Here is a 16,540-nt window from a genome sequence, read left to right as displayed (position 1 = left end):
GTATTTGTGGTGAATTCCGATTTTAAATGTGACACGGGAATGGCACTTGCAGTGTGTCGTGTTGGATTAATGACTCACGATATGGGGGAGGGTACTCCCCTGGCCCTGGCCCAGGATAGAAGGTGCCAGACCCTGGAGGCTGTACAGAATACTGCTGAGGAGGTCCCACGTAGGGGGTACTGTGGCGATACTGCAAGTAAAAAGGACAGAGAGAGACAGTTTAACACATCATCAGATCCTGTAGAAAAACGGCACACTTTTGCAATCAGTGATGTTATCTTTTTGAACCGTGTGATTTTATTTGAGGGATTTTAAATCATCGTGTGAGATGAGCGTCTTTCAAATTCGGCCTAGACCAGTTTTATGAACTGTATTTCTATTAATCAGTCAAATCTCACCAGTACGAGCTGCACCAGAGAGCATTTCCTTTGAATTTGTTTCCTGTGCATTCAGCACAAAAACATCGCAGGTGCACTACAGCAGCAAATTACAATAGTTTTGCTTAATTCCCACTAAAGACAATTTGATGAATTTTACAAAGAAAAATGCTTTTATGTTGAACCATCCCTTTAATCTGTTTAATCTAAAACAATACCAGCTGCAGCCAGAGAACATTTCCTCAGTATTCATTCGCTGCAAGAAAAATGATCAAAACTGCTAAAGCAAATGTGACATAATAATTATTCTCCTGAATTCTAATCAAAGAAAAAGCGTAATTCTGATGTTCAGAATCTGTGTTCATACGAAATGCTGTTAGAAAACATATACAGAGGCTTGAATAAGTTTACACCCCCATGCTAAAGTGGATTAAAAAGAGGAATAAAAAAACATCTTTTGGAAATTGATCTTAATGCCTTAATTATTTTTATTTTTTTCAAACTTTGTTTATTTGGTTTTTAACAAGAATTGCATAGCCATACATTTACAATGCGATACATATAAAACAAACCAAGCAATTCCCTTGAGTTATAAAAAAAAAAAAAAAAAAACACAACAAAAACGACCTCCAATCCCTCCCATGTAATAAGGAAAAGTCCTAAGAAAAAGGACACACATACACAAAAAAAAAAGTTTTGAAATAAATAAAAAATTAAGATGCATTCTGCTACACCTAAAAAAACAAAAAAAAAAAGTACAGTTTGTGCCCAGGAAAGCAAATATGGAACCATAAGAAAAGGAAGATCCGAGAAAAAGGACACAGGATGAGCAGACAAATACATACACGAAGGACTAGACTGGGACAGAACGGAAATTAACTGGACCAACCAATCGTAGTAATGGCTGCCAGATTTCTGCAAATTTGTCAGAGGAACCTCGTAGTGACATCCTAATTTTTTCAAGTTTAAGAAAATAAACAATATCCTTCAACCAAAGTATGAAAGAAGGAGGTTGTGGTGATTTCCATTTAAGAAGAATTATCCTCCTTGCAATAATGGTCATAAAGGACAAGGAACTCTTAATGCCTTAATTAAAAGAATTAGGAAAATCCAGCCGTTAAGGACACTCATTTTCTTTGTGAATGAATAACATATTGTAAATAAATAAATGCTCTTCTTTAAAATACAGGGGGCATAAGTATACACCCCCCTATGTTAAATTCCCATAGAAACAGGCCGATTTTTATTATTAAAGATACTATGCATCCTGACAAAGTTCCCTTCCCATCACATACCCTTCACCATTAATAGAGATTGGCATGGGGAACTTTCCATAAGATCATCTCTCAATAAAAATTGAACCAGGTATTAGTCTAACTGAAATAACACCATGCCTATCTCTATGCATGGTGAAGGGTATGTGATGATGTGGGGGGTTGGGGGGTTATTTTAATTCCAAAGGCCAAGGGGACTTTATCAGGATGCATAGTATCCTGATCCATGTTATAACTGGCCTTTAAAAATAAAGGTGTGCCTGCCTCTATGGGAATTTAACATAGGGGTGTGTATACTTACACCCCCTGTATTTCAAGGAAACTCATTTGTTTATTTAATACATTATTCATTCACAAAGAAAAATGGTGTCCTTAAAAAGGTTGGATTTTTTGTTGTTGTTGAATTAAGGTATTAAGATCAATTTCCAAAAATGTTTTTTTATCCCTCTTTTTAATAAACTTTAGCATGCATGTCACTGTATGTACACATAACTAAAGCTGGAAGTGAGGTATAGACCAAATGTCATTTTTAAGACCGTGTCCAGTGTGTGTGTGTGTGTGTGTGTGTGTGTGTGTGTGTGTCACCTGTGGGATGTAGTACTGTGCAGTCTGTGGGGAAGGGAAAGGCATGGGTGCCATGGTCATCATGATTGGTTGGTTGGTGGGGTAGACGGCCGCCGTGGGGGTCTGCGAGCCGGGCCGTATGGAGGGTGTGTTTGTAGGGATGGTGGGCCTCGCAGTCTGCATCTGAGTCCTCTGGAAAAACTACAGGCGACATGTGAGAGAAACGCAGAGAAACAACGGAAGACATTAAGTACCAACCCAGAAGCAGCAGTCTCATTTCCACATGCTGCCGCGCTTCTATCTAAAATACAAACAAGGACAGTTGTTCAGATGGCTGTACCATTTGGCTTACACATTTCTCACAGTGAGACAGCTTTAAAAAAAATAAAAAATAATAAATAAATAAATCGCTAAAATCTTATACAGACTGAGGGATGAAAGGCAGAATAATTTTCAGGCAGACGTGCACACTTGTATTCTATTTAATAGGGGTGGGAATCATCACGATACTTAAGTCATCATATGATATTATAGCGATTTTAAACTTATTGCAATATATTGCAACGTATAACCTTTCTTCCAATCAAATCAAATTTTTCCCAATTTCAAATTATGTCTCCTAAAGGAAACTCGGTCAACATCCGTTTTATCTAAAAAGAAAACTCGGTTTGTTCATCTCAGTTCAATTTTATGGCTGCAAAATGGGATTGTCAAGCAGACAAACGGACCATAACAGATAATATATCTAATAAAAGATCAATGCTTGGTGGCTGAAATATCGCGATACTATGCTGTATTAATTTCCCTCAATCCCTACTATTTAATGCCTCTATAATTAACCCATACAGCATATGAATTACTTGAATGATTGCATCTCTATGGTTTGGATTTTTTAAGCAATAATATGAGTCAGATGAATGACATCTGCAAAGTGGGGAGTGCCACTCTCTGTTTAGACATTTTCCTCCTACAATCATTTAATCATCTAAACAGAAGCTTTAAAAGCATGATGAATTCATATTGACATACATATTTAGTAAAAGGAAGCCACAATCAGTGCAGCATGAACTGTCTCAATTCTTCAAGACAGTCACAATACGCCCGGTGTTCATCATGAAGGTTATTATGATTTTATGTTATTAGTGTTGTTGTTATGAAGGTGGAAATCAGGGGGACTTTGTGGTATTGTGATGTGAATTTTTTTTTTTTTAAACAGTCGCATATAAGAGATGTAAAGGAAAGTCCATTTCTCTACACTTTGAGGATTGTTGGTGGTCTTGTTATTTATCTCTAATTCAAGCTTCATTCAGCTCTCCTTTATATATTAGTTAATCGGGATAGCATTCAACCAATTGTATTACATATATACGTTTCATGCCAATTTTCATTATTGAATCTATCAGTGAGGGTATAGTATGAGACCAACTGGTTACGAGATATTTCCTCTTACTAAATTAAACCTGATGCTCCAAACAGATGAGGGAGGAGATAAACGGAGGTCTGATACAGGCATATCCCACAGCTATACACACTGGTGGTTTAAGGTAGTGTTTTTGCATTTCATTGTGTCTTTATTCCTAGGTTGGATAAGCAACAAAGCACTGTGGGGGTCTTTTTAAACAGCGAACCAGACCAGACCTCATCGCCAGAGACCAGCTGGATTACCGTTTTCTGCAGAAAACTTAAGAGGAATAACCAAAGTTTAAATTTCATTACTTCTTGTTTTTTTTTTAATATATTTTCCTATAATCTCTTCTTTTGTTTTTACTCTGCACTGTAAACAAGCTGCACCAGCGTCCACAGCTGCAGAAAATTAAAACTCTTGGACAGCTGAATGGCTTCAAATACCTCTTTTTGTGCTTGAACAGCTTGGCCATCTTTGCAGTTGTACTGAGTGTGTGACACACAGCATGGATCTCTTTATCAGGCCGCAACACGGCCTTTTCTCATCAGTCACACAGCACAGAAAACGAAGAAAAAAAATCCTCAATTTCACCGCAGTTCCAATTATTTCTACACAACTTGTCACAATCAGTTAAAAGTTGAATACTGGACGGGCATTGTGTTTGGATGGGCCTGAAGGAAGCCCGCTACCCACAGCTGGGACTGGATTCCAAGCGAGTAGGGCTCAGGCTGGGAATACCCAGCTACGGTCCCATTCTGCTCCGGTGAAGGAAAGCAGTATAAACAACGCTGTAAACCGTCTAAAAATACCCAAGGGGGAAATCACCTTTAACATAATAAATCAAGTTCAAGGGCTTTATTGTGAGTGGCCCTGTGGAAATGTGGGAAAGGACCAGGAAACTGTTCATTACCAGCGACCCACAGACAGTCCCGGTTAAACCTCTGGCAAAGCAAGAGACAGGAGTGGACAGACCCCCACTGGCTTCGTATCTTAGGCTTGAAGCAATCACTGAAACAATAAGTGTGCTCTCCAGAAACACTGAAACTAGAGCGGCAATGATTAATCAATTACTTGTCAACTATTAAAATTATTGGCCAACTATTTTAAGAAATTGATTAAATCGGTTAAAGCCAGCCTTCCAATAACTGAATATCTTTGAGTTGTGGACAAAACAAGACATTTGAGGACATCATCTTGGGCTTTGGGAAACATTTTTCTCCATTTTCTGGTTGTTTATACACCAAACAACTAATCGATTAATCATAAAAAATAATCAACAGATTAATCGACAATGAAAATAATCATAATAATTAGTTGCAGCCCTAAGTGAAGCCATACATGCGTCCAATGGGCATCTATAAAACAGGTAACACTTTTCTTATCACATCTTAAATGCAATATAGTCTTTCATTCTGCATCCTGTTCATTAAATTGTGTTAAAAGCAAAAGTTAAGTAAGTAATGAATGGCTCAAAAAAAGTGAGAGGTGCAGTAATGAGCTTCTACAGGATAAAAGACGGGGAATACGTGACTATAAAAGATCTCTCTACTGAACATACACTGTGGTGAAGATGAGGGGGTGCACAGGGTTAAATGTTAGGAGGGATAAGATTATTTAGAGATGATCCTCATCATGCCATGCAGGTCTGGAGACTGTTGAAACAGAGGTTACGGTTACCTGGATGGGTCTGAATCCTCCCTTGAGTATTGAAAGCAGGAAAGAGAAAAAAGCCAATGGGAGACCGTAGCAGTGAGGCTCAGGACAAAAACAAGCAGGCAATCAATGGCCCGCACACATCAAGGCAGGAAACTACCCAATTATTTCTATCTACCTGACACTGTAACTGCTCCTTAGCCACTTTGATAGGCAAAAAGAACTCCTATAATAAAAGGAGTGAGGGTTGGTTGGTTCTTTGAATTAAAAAAAGGCTCCAAAGACAGTGAAAACGTCACACATGCATGTACAGTTGCACAGATATCCACACGATCCTTTCTCCCCCAAACACACTCTTTACTACCAAGGCTGAATTGCCTTTCTCAAACTGCGTAGCTGAGCACCAGTCTAGCACAGCCGCCGCTGTTTTCCCTTCCCCATGGCCCTGGCTGTCACCTGCGATGATGAGTTAGCAGCAGACATGATGCTGAGGGCTGCACCGGGGGGGGGGGGGGTTACATGCATCCTCATATCTTATGGAGCTGATAGGGGTCACTTCTGCCATTTTATTCAATATTAAATGAATAAATACATCAATACATGACTTAATAAATAAGGCTTTCTTACTGGTGCTACGGTGACACAGAGTTTCCCTTCGGTGATCAATAAAGTATTTCTAATTCTGATTCTGAAATGCATCATGAAATAAATATGTACATATTAAAATGAATCAATTAGTTAAATTATTAAAAAGTTTTAATTTGACTTATTTCACGGTATTTTTTATTTTAAGTCCACATTTATTTATTTCTGTGGACTTTTATTTTCCTAATGCCACTTTTATTGATTTCCCTCTCTATTTATTTCCACGTATACGCAAATTAGGGGGCGTGGCTCTCTCTCACATTCTGAACAGAGACGTGCGCCGTACCCAGCCCACAGTCACCTACTCTGGGATAAGTGAACCACCAACTAGCCCTGACCTGACGGAGCAATACGACCGGCAGTTTGCGGTGCTCTGTAGCCGGCCCACAGTCCCCTATTCTGGGGTAAGTAGACCACCAACTACTGCTCAACTGACGGAGCACCACGACCGGCAGCTCGCGAGGCTCTGTACCCAACAAACTGTCCCCTATTTTGGGGTAACTGAACCACTGCGCTGCCACTCTGGGTACGGAGCACGGCTCTGTTCTGAATGTGAGAGATAGCCACGCCCCCTGATTTGCATATAGGAACTGGCAATAAATAGATAGGAAAATCAATAAATGTGGCATTAGGAAATAAAAGTCCACAGAAAAAAATAAATGCGGATTTCTGAAATAAAAGTACCATGAAATAAAAGTAAAACCTTTAAATATATTTATTAACTAATTCATTCATTTTATATGAATATTTACATGTATTTAATTATCTATTGCCTCATTGATTTATCTCATGAGGCATTTCAAAAGGCATTATTCATTTATTTAACATTGAATAAAACAGCATGCCATACTTCACTGCCCTGGTAGTTTGGCTAGCTCTATAAATGACTGCGGGGTGAAAACCTTTTGTTTCCTTTGGCAGATGTGAGCTGGTGTTTTCACTCTTTAGCAGAGAAGTGATTTCGTAACACACACACTGAACACACACACTGAACACAGGCTGAAGCTTAAGCTTTACCCTGATATGAACCATTTCAACCTTTTGGAGTTTTCTTAATATTTCATCTAATATGAAATGTCGACTAAATACTGTCGGCAAGTAGCTAGATCTAGTTCTACTGAAACAATGTCAACATCCTGACCTGTATGCAGCATGTTAAGGTGGATATGCTGACATGAATGTGAAGGCCATGCCATTGTGTGAAATTACCACTTCTAGAGGCCAACCAAGGGGAAACGCTCAAGGGTAAAAGCTTAATAGACTTATTAAAACCTCTTAATAGTTCTCGGGAGGAAACAACAACAGTTGTTTGTTTTAGTGTAATTTCCACTTGCTTTGACCTTTTGGTCAACACACAAACAAAAGAAGTCAGTGACACCGATAAGTGGAGGGGGAAAAAATGAAATAATGATCGCGCTTGTTTGAAGACCGACTTATGCTACGGCCAAATTAAATCATTTTCTGATCTCTATGTACCCTTTACTGTGCATCGAGTGTGTTTCAGTGGGACAATGGCCGTTTTCACTATTGATATAAAAGGCCACTGTTTGGCTTCATCTGCTTTCCGACTCCACTTCCGTGGTGGCACAAGAAATCCCAGCGCCAGTTTGTGACAGCCGGAGCATGCATTCGCGGGCCAACACACCCGCCACACTTTGACACCATACTATTAATAGTCTGTTAAGATGTGTCCACACAGAAGCATCCAGAAGGTGAGGATATTAGACACGTTACACAAGGTACATGTTGGGGTGTGAAGACCACAGCAATCTTCAAAGTGGGCAGCTGCATGAATCAATATGGGGAGAAAATCAACACAAAAGACAACAGGAAGTCGTATGGACTTACTGTCAGTTCCCAGACATGTCTAAGACTCTTAGCATCCACAAGGTAATAAACAAACAGCAGCACAAGAACTCCACTGCCACAAATGAACACATTAACATGCCGCTCATAGTGTAATAACACCAGTCGTCATCAACACAGACACACACTTCAGTGTTTCCCCTAGGACTTTTTCCCCGGGGGGGGGCTTTGTCTACATTGAGCTTCATTGGTGAATCTAATGTGCCGTCATTAAATCGTTTCCTGTATACATCGGTAGTTTAATTTAAAAGAAGTAATGACACTTTACAATGTATTCCTGCGTAAAAAAAAAATGAAACAGAAGACCAACTACCAAAGCACTGATAATTAAATTGGTGTCAGCCGCTCAGGAGAACTGATATTCACTCCGTAATATCCTGTGTCACATTAATGAACTGCATACAGTATTAATGCCACATGGAAATGCCCTGCAGCGTGTCCAGAACCGTCGGCCCAACGTAGCCGTTATTGCTGCAATAGATGAAGAGAGCTTGCTCTGACTAGATGTTCGCCTGGTGACTCCGTTTATCCAACAATGTAGTTTCTCTGTCTTTTTCTTCACTAAGCAGAACACCTTGGGCTCACAAAGCCAGTGCAGTAAACGCCAGTTCAATTTTTTTGGCTAAGCCCTGGATCGTCGCAATCCTATGTACAGCACCTTTAAAAATAATTCTATCATGTTAAATTCTTTATGACGACTCAGAAAAGGATCTGAACTGTAACGGAGGCTTGGAGGATCCCAATCATTTACATCCTGTGCAGACAAAACAGGTTACTTGTTAGGTTTAGAGCCCAAGGATACCCACAAGCTTTGTTACATCTAAACCTGGTAAACAATATTAAATACCAATTTTATTTGTGAAATTTACTCAGATCACGCTCACCATAAAAATAAACATGAATAGTGCAAAAACACACAGTCAGGAAACTGCTCTGTGCACCTGGCTGGATATGTTGATTAAATAGCAGCAAGCTCAGAGAATCCCATAATAATTAAAACCTTTTTAACTGTCTCCAAGATACTTGAAGGCTTTCAAATCGGAGCAGACGCCCCACAAACAGCCCTATGCCAGCAGGTACCAACAAAAACTGCTTTAATGAGGATGATGCAAGAGAGGGAGCAGGAGGGGCGTTCAGCGGGGGTAAATTACCTGATGGTGGGTTGGTCGAGGGCCCGTAGCAAACTGGCGGGGGAGGGAGGAGAGGTCCAGCAAGGAGATTGAAGCAGTGATGGTAAAGCAGGGAGAAGAAAGAGCATAAGAGAGACACAGATAAGATGAGCGATGGCGGCAGATGTAAAAAACAGTACTCAACCACACAAAGCTTTAAAGGGACATGCTCTCAGACCCAAACAGCTTCTTTAAATACCACGTTAGATTGGATAGAATGTCAGAGACAAGATTCCAAACTGTCAAACACAGAGAGGAATATCATTTTTATGTGGCGAAGCATACTGCAGTGGGATTGAAGTCATTTCCTGTTTCTTATGTGGCAGACCTCACCACTGTAACCACACAGCCTTGCTCTACTGATGGGGGCTGGGCAGGAGCCAGGCAAGATTAATAAATAATGCTTACTAGGTAGGCAGGTGTGTGCGTGTGTGTTGTGCAGAGAATGTTGGCCAAGTTAATATAATATTGGAAATGTCTTGTTGTGGTGGGAGATTTTCACAAAAAGGGATTTTTACATGGCTTTCTTTAGGCTACACTAAAACACTTTAGGACAGACCAGATTTAAAATTCAAACAAACATTTTAAACTAAGATAACATCAACAGGCCTTTGATTATAGGGTCCTTAAAAAGGTCCTTAAATCACATCCACGTTTCCTTCACTTTCCTCCCTTCCTTGAGGAAATCATGGGAGGAGAGAGGAAACGAGGAAATGTGTTTTCAGAGGGATGAGACGTCCTTTCCTCTGAAGAGTTACGTGAATTTGTCAGCTGTACGGGCGGAGTTAGCACCGGCTTTTAGCTGCACCGCTTCCAGGAAGGCGTCTCTTGTATCCTCGCTCACAGCTCCTCCTCGAGGCAGGAATAAGAGCTTTCAGACGGTCTTACCGAAGGCGGACCAGAAAGCGAGGAGCAAGGAGATATCAAATAAGAGACTTGGGATCCACCCACAGTAACACCGACCACCGCAAGGGGCCTTTAACCCTTGTGTTGTCTTCCTGTCAAAATTGAACATCAACACTTTTGTAGATGCTTTTTATCAATGTTTTGAACTTTTTCTTACGTTTTTGTCCCTTTTTTCAACACTTTTGGCACTTTTTTCAATGTTTGTCACTTTTTTTGACATTTTTAACACTACGTAACACCAACTTATAAACTTTAGTTTACACTTATTTTTGGTATTTATTGTCAATAAACCTCACATATAGGAAACATAATATGAAAACTAAAGGAATGGATGTTGATGGATAATCACAAACTGGAATATGTTACTCAATACTATTTCCAAAATACTTCACTTTATTTTTCCAAATTCTATAAAACTAAATAAGACGCCCCAAAATTAATGAAAGTAGAGATTTGTACTTGGCAAAGAGCGTTGGGTGGAATCAATCATGTTATTTTGGGTAGTTAAAAAGAACATTGATATAGGACAACGGGTCAATTTGACCCGAGGACAACATGAGGGTTAAAAGGCAAGTCCATTGTTTTAGAAGCTTCCTAGCAGTGTTCCTTGTGTATTCAAATCCAAATATTCAAGTATGTTTTATTGTCAATTGTTTTCCCAAGTCCTTCGAAGAACTCTTCCCCACGTGGCCTGACATAGCTTTCTGGATGATGACGTTGCTTGATACATTCTTATCCATAGTCAGTGTAACAGTAACTTAGATTAATTTGAGAAATGCTACCAGCCAGAAGCTAATCAATGTACTGCTGTGGACGCCACGTTAGTTCAGATCAGAAAGTCACACGATAACACAACCAAACTACCCAATTGAGGCAGGGGCAACAACTCCCATGCTCTGCAAGGTGAAATTACAGAGTCTTGTGGCTCTGACAGAGCTTTATGTACTGCTGAAACATGACTTAGCTTCTTGGCTGTTATGTCCAAATTTAGCATAGTTACTGCTAGCGTTAAGATTATTCATAAACTTCTTGACTAGCTTACTGTGGTAACCCACATCACTGCTTTGCTAAAGTTTGGCGGGCATTCCCATGTGAAAAACACAAAAAAGAATGTAGATGCAATTGGCCTTTAAGGAGAACTCATTCAAAAATACAGCCTCTATTAAAGTGCCTCGCTGCCATGTGCACACTGAGATCGGTCAACATTTTTGGAGCTCTTCATGGCATAAACACCAGGACCCGCTATCATCGACTCAATGTTACTCCAACTTTCAACAACAGTCAAAGTAAACCACAAACTGTTTGAGAACTGGGAGGCGGGCGTGCTGTAAGTCCTTGACCAGAGGGACACTCACCGGGCGACTTTGTTGCTGTGCATTCATTGGCTGGGTCTGGGGAGAATACACTAAAGAGGCGGAACCAGCATTTTGTCCAGGGTTGTATGGAGACTATCAAAACAAGAAAAGGAAAGATAGACAATGAAGGAAAAGGTTAATTATCTACAGACCAGGATGTGTGCGGGAATCAGTCACGTCATTAAGACATTTCACCGAACAGCTGGAACCTTAAGGACACACCAGCAACAATCTTAACTGACACACTTTGGATGTTGCTGGGGGAAAATGTTTTCGATCGGGGTTTATGTGCTGTGCAGAGATAATTGGTACCCTCAAAGCCTGCAAATCCCGTGCTACTTCTTTTCTCATCTAGTGTGCAGTGGAGCCGGGCAGAGGTGGGTTTAAGCAGATCTGCTTACTCCTCTCCGAGCTGCTGCTGGCATGGCGGGGATATTTTAAGTTTGTGCTGGCTGACAACACTATGTATAGAAGGCTGGTGAGAGAGTAGGGATGCTTTAGGGTAAGGAGTGGGTCATTAGACTAGAACAGTGGGAAGTGGAACAACTAGAGACCTGGCAAGCATGGTCACATTCCTCTAGAGAAGCTGAGTCACGGAGTCAACATGCTTGTTAGCGAGAGCAGAATAGGACCTCTTTTAACTGCGTGCTCATAGATCTGGCTCACATTATGTAAAGACAAACCTACACATTCTGAATTTAGGTGGAGCAAATTATCACATATCATAACCTAATGGTGAAATAGCGGTGGCCTTTGACATAACTGTCGGGATTACTCCCACAGTGACACAACCTCACAGCAAGACGTTCCGGGGTCGGACCCCTGGATTTTAAATTGTACGTATGGATTTGCTCGAGGTCCTCTACATTCCCCCAATAGTCTTAGTCCACATTTTGCCACATGCATACTGGGTTGCCCCCTCCAGATAGTTAGCAGAAAAAAAAAAGAAAATCTTAAATCTGACAAATTTTGGGTCAAAAACACATTGAGACACGTACATGACAATATCTTTGTGTCTTATTTTTTTCATAAATTCTTGTTGTGTAGTGTTGCTCAGCCTGAACACAAGTCATAAAAGCAAGACAACAAATTGACAGATCAAACATGAATATGCAGATAGGTTGACGGAAGACACAGTGATGAACTCACCCCTCCGCCTGCCTCCCAGCCCTTAGGATAGCGATATGGGGAAGCTGTGGGTAGCGATACCTGAGAGAGCGCCGGGGAGTGTGCATGACCGGGCGGGGTGCCCGCCAAGTTAGGGTGTCCCTTTGTGATGTCGTGAGCAGTGTAAGGAGGGCCAGCATGCCTGGGTACCTGTGTCACATAAAATAGTAAGGTTAGACCGATAGATACACAAGACAAGCTATTATATCAGACTGATGTAACACACAAACTGATCTAAAAGGAGGAACAGCAGAGGCAGGACGCCACTGGTCATTAGTCCTCCCTCCTGGCGAGGAATTTAAATTAAGCTAAACCCCTAGGATAAGCCCTTGAATGTGTGCAGAGGTGAAGACCCGTGCTGTGGATGGGTGTTGAAGTCAGCGGGGGTTGGCTGCGATGGGCTCTGGCCTCTTCTGCAGCCTGCCGTGCCCAACTATGCTGCGCAAGGATGCCTGGGCCTCATATGGCCAAACTGGGTCAAGTAATCATATTACAATCCCACTCATCTGTGATAAATAAGGTGCTAAATAAATGCTCAATATGGGCCAACGAAGGGCGGAGGTGGGGCGCCAGTCGAGTGAGCAGTGGCAGGGAGAAGGGGTATCTGACTGGGCTCTTAGCCTATGCTGAGGCAGGATGGGCCTAGGCTGCTGCAGCTGTGGGCTGACACCACTGCAGGTGCTGCTTGTTGCTGCAGCGAGCCTGACACACCAGGGAATGAGACAGGATACTGCAGGAAGAAAGCAGGAGGCACTGAGGCAGCCTGGAAAGATCCACCAATCCACCTTTCTCTCCAGGGCCTTTCATTCATCTTCCACCCTGACCGTGAAAGCTTTTACGGCTCCGACGGTAATGCTAACATTTACAATCTAACATCAGAAATTGACATTATATTCAAATCTAGAGGCACAACCGGCTCCCTTCTGCATCTCTCCATCTTCTATGTGTGGCCCACTTCCCTCAGATGACCTAGGATAAAACAACTAATCTAGCTGCTGTTGCCAGGGGAGGAGCCTGCTTTGCTTCAGGCGGGTGACTGATTCTGAGGACATACAGAGAGATGGGATGGGGGAGGGGAGGCGAGCGGCTGTATAGAAGCTGTACATGAGGAAAAGGGGAAAATGAGTGCACGAGCCCCACATCCACTGCAGAGAACAAAATACCATGGGCTACGTTTATTTCCATCAGTGTCATCATTGTTTCAGCCTAACGCCTTAAAACAAACTTTCAGAGCTAGAAAATCACACAAAACCTGCGGTGGTGGTACTGTTGTTGTGTTAGAGGATAAATACACACACAGCTGAACAGCCTGTCTTTAAGCATGCAGTGGCTTTCATTTTGCACTGTGCACCTACTGCACATCAGAAATGTTATCAATGAAAACACCTTCTTTGGGGTGTCAAATAACAAAAGTGGCAATTCTATGGTATGCTACAATGCTCGTAAAAAGCCAGAGATTATAAAATAAAGAGCACCATGGGGCGAACACCGAACAGACACACACAAGCCAGTATCTTCCACCAATGACCACTACAATGTTGGGGAAGTCTCAGCGGGAGCCGCTTGTGTTTATCCTGCCAGCTCAGTTCAGATTCTCCGAGTCAAATCCATAAAATGTAAGGTTAAAAGGAAAATCCATATTCCTATCTTCATATTTTTGTGGCAAACATTTAAATGGTAGGACTGCCACTAATCACTATCTCACAAAGCCCTCAAACCAATCACAGTCCTTTCTGATGAATGCACATATGGTTTATCAGAGGAGAGGCCCAGAATGGTGCAGCAAAGCACTGAAGGTCTGAAAGCAGCAGTGCTCAATATGAATCGCTGGATAGCATAATGCCCACTTGCAGATGGTGACTGTCGTGTCCTCAGGGGAAGGGAGGATGCCTTCGGGTTGGTTTTTGTCTTTAGGGAGATGCAGTAGGTGTGGCTGGTCACTGACGAGACCATAAATGGCCCCTAGATCATAGTCTTCCTAAAGCCCTAAACGCAACATGTTGACGCCCTGAGCAGGTTCAAATAAGTACGATGAGAATGATTTGAATAACATTATGACAAAGATCAGATACAGGGAATGTTAATTAACTGCCAAAGAGCCCCTGAGGTGACACCTTTCCACAACAGTCGGATCACAGTATTATGTCTAAAAGGCATGCCTATTTCTTTAAATAATAAGAAAAACACACAAAGGCGTGTTTACAGTGCCTGCAAAAGCAATTTAACCTCTCACATAGATTAGTTTACACTTAAATATAGCATTTTAAAAATTAAAAAAAAATAAAGAATCTAAGCACTGTTGAGTAGGCACTGTCATCTTGCACGCTACGACATATTTAAACACATTCAGTTGCCAGTTTATTATTATTATTATTATTATTATTATTATTAGGTACACTTGAAGGGGTTTACACTTGAAAACGAATGCAATAAATCCTACCTTCATAAAGGTTACAATGTTCTTAGGAGGAAACTGGTGCGTTTCTCCTGCACTGAACTTCAGTTGGGCGCTCTGCCTCAAAAAAACAGCAATGTCTGTGGCGCTCTGTGGTCAGGTCAAAAACAGCAAAACAATCACCTCGTATGTTGATGTTTTAGGGGTGGCATGAAGCCTACATCAGAGCATGATTAAAATGGTTAGAATGTTCTGGGAGAGGAGTTTCTAATATTGAGTCCACCCGGTTTCTGTGAGCGAGGGTGGACTGAATGCTAGAAACACCTCTCCGTAAAATGCAATGCAGTTCAATGGCGTCAAAAATAACCACAACGTTAAATCAACACCTCTATTAAACAGTTTAAACATAACATTGCAACCTTCATGAAGGTAGTGTTGCATAAGACTGAAGTAGTTTTAGCCAGGTGTACCTAATAATCTGGCAACTGAGTGTATGTTTTTGGTACAGTCATTGTCAAAGTGTATGCAACTACGTGCAGCCCATACTTTAGCTCTGAGTCTAAGGTGTGTGTGTTCTGTATCTGAAGTGTGTATTTACTGTGCATGCACTGCAGCAGACAGGTGGATATGTTGGGGGGGGGGGGGGGGGGGGGGGGGGGGGGGGGGGGTGCAGTGACTCACGCTGTAGACTGCAGCGACTCCAGGCTGTGTGGGGAAGATTCGCTCGTCCAGTGATGGCTGAACCCGTTGGATTCTGGGGAGAGACGCGTTGAGGAAAACTCCAGAAATCAACTTGACCCTGCTTACGCTTGCTTTTTAAATGCGGTCAAAAGTGGACAGCGCTAAGTAGGAGAGTGAAGGACCACCAAGACGAGGTGGTCTGGGACACACATGCGTCCCCAACAAGGACGTACAGTGACTAGGTCTAAACACAAGTGGTCAACTGAAGACGCAGACATGTGACTTGTTGGCTCGCAGAACTGCAATGTAAAGCGAGTGTAAACACGGCCCTAGAGACCAAAAAACCTGTCTGGACAGGCCATCCGATAAGATTCCTGTCATGTGTTATGTTTTGTTATGTTATTCATGCAAGAGACAGTGATAAGTATAAATATTGTTGACTAAACTACACAAAGAGACCTGGTCTAGTAGTTTGCAGTTTAGCAAACACTATGCAGATATTTCATTCTACACTTTTTATGCCCTAAGCATAAAGCAGAGTTTAGCACATTCAGATCCAAAAGGGCTTTCCTCAGCCACAATGGCTCTGTAGTTTGATTTCAAGGATCCCCCACAAACCCCGCCCAAAATGCCCCATCTCTGAGAGTACACTGTGTACCTTCACCATTTTGCAAGTGTTAAAGGGAAAATCTGAAATGGATTTCTGGACCACTTCAGGCAAGGAGACGGACAGAGCAGCAGATTTGACAAATGCAAAGGAAAAGCAAAAGCTAACACGCCATTCCACATCAAATCTCTTTTCATATGTCAAAGAAAAACAATACTTCTGGGCAAACTTCCATTAATACTCCCGAGTGCTGTTCAAGCAGAAAAAAGAACTTTCTTTAAGGTTTCTGAAACGAGTCAAACTGAGGCTCACTGAGGAGACAACACGAAGACGAGTGGTTAGTAACCTGCTCAGGCAGTTGTTTGTGACACACGCACATGGTCACATGGTTTAAGGGAAACCGAATGTCTGGCTTTCTTCCTTTCTTCCCTTCACACAAATCACGCTGTCAGAGAGAGAGAGAGAGAGAGAGAGAG

At 41.7% G+C, this 16,540-nt stretch overlaps 1 protein-coding gene across 13 annotated transcripts in view; it reads right to left on the bottom strand.

Annotated features, from left to right (window-relative positions):
- The window catches only part of eif4g3a (eukaryotic translation initiation factor 4 gamma, 3a), a 54,495-nt gene that overhangs the window by 26,991 nt on the left and 10,964 nt on the right, over positions 1-16,540 (bottom strand). For 5 of the 13 annotated variants that reach the window (XM_032514220.1, XM_032514219.1, XM_032514221.1 and 2 more), the window contains exons 2-9: positions 15,458-15,530; positions 14,822-14,926; positions 12,364-12,531; positions 11,215-11,307; positions 8,936-8,968; positions 5,298-5,318; positions 2,237-2,416; positions 79-190 (exon numbers count right to left, since the gene is read on the bottom strand). In XM_032514220.1, the coding sequence (XP_032370111.1) occupies positions 79-190; positions 2,237-2,416; positions 5,298-5,318; positions 8,936-8,968; positions 11,215-11,307; positions 12,364-12,531; positions 14,822-14,926; positions 15,458-15,530 (785 nt within the window). The remainder of the gene's footprint in view (positions 1-78; positions 191-2,236; positions 2,417-5,297; positions 5,319-8,935; positions 8,969-11,214; positions 11,308-12,363; positions 12,532-14,821; positions 14,927-15,457; positions 15,531-16,540) is intronic. The other 8 variants (XM_032514230.1, XM_032514224.1, XM_032514231.1 and 5 more) reach the window with 5 other exon arrangements.

This window comes from Etheostoma spectabile, chromosome 4 (genome assembly GCF_008692095.1).
Source record: "Etheostoma spectabile isolate EspeVRDwgs_2016 chromosome 4, UIUC_Espe_1.0, whole genome shotgun sequence".
Classification (NCBI taxonomy): Eukaryota; Metazoa; Chordata; class Actinopteri; order Perciformes; family Percidae; genus Etheostoma; species Etheostoma spectabile.
This window is presented reverse-complemented; position numbering and strand designations above follow the sequence as displayed.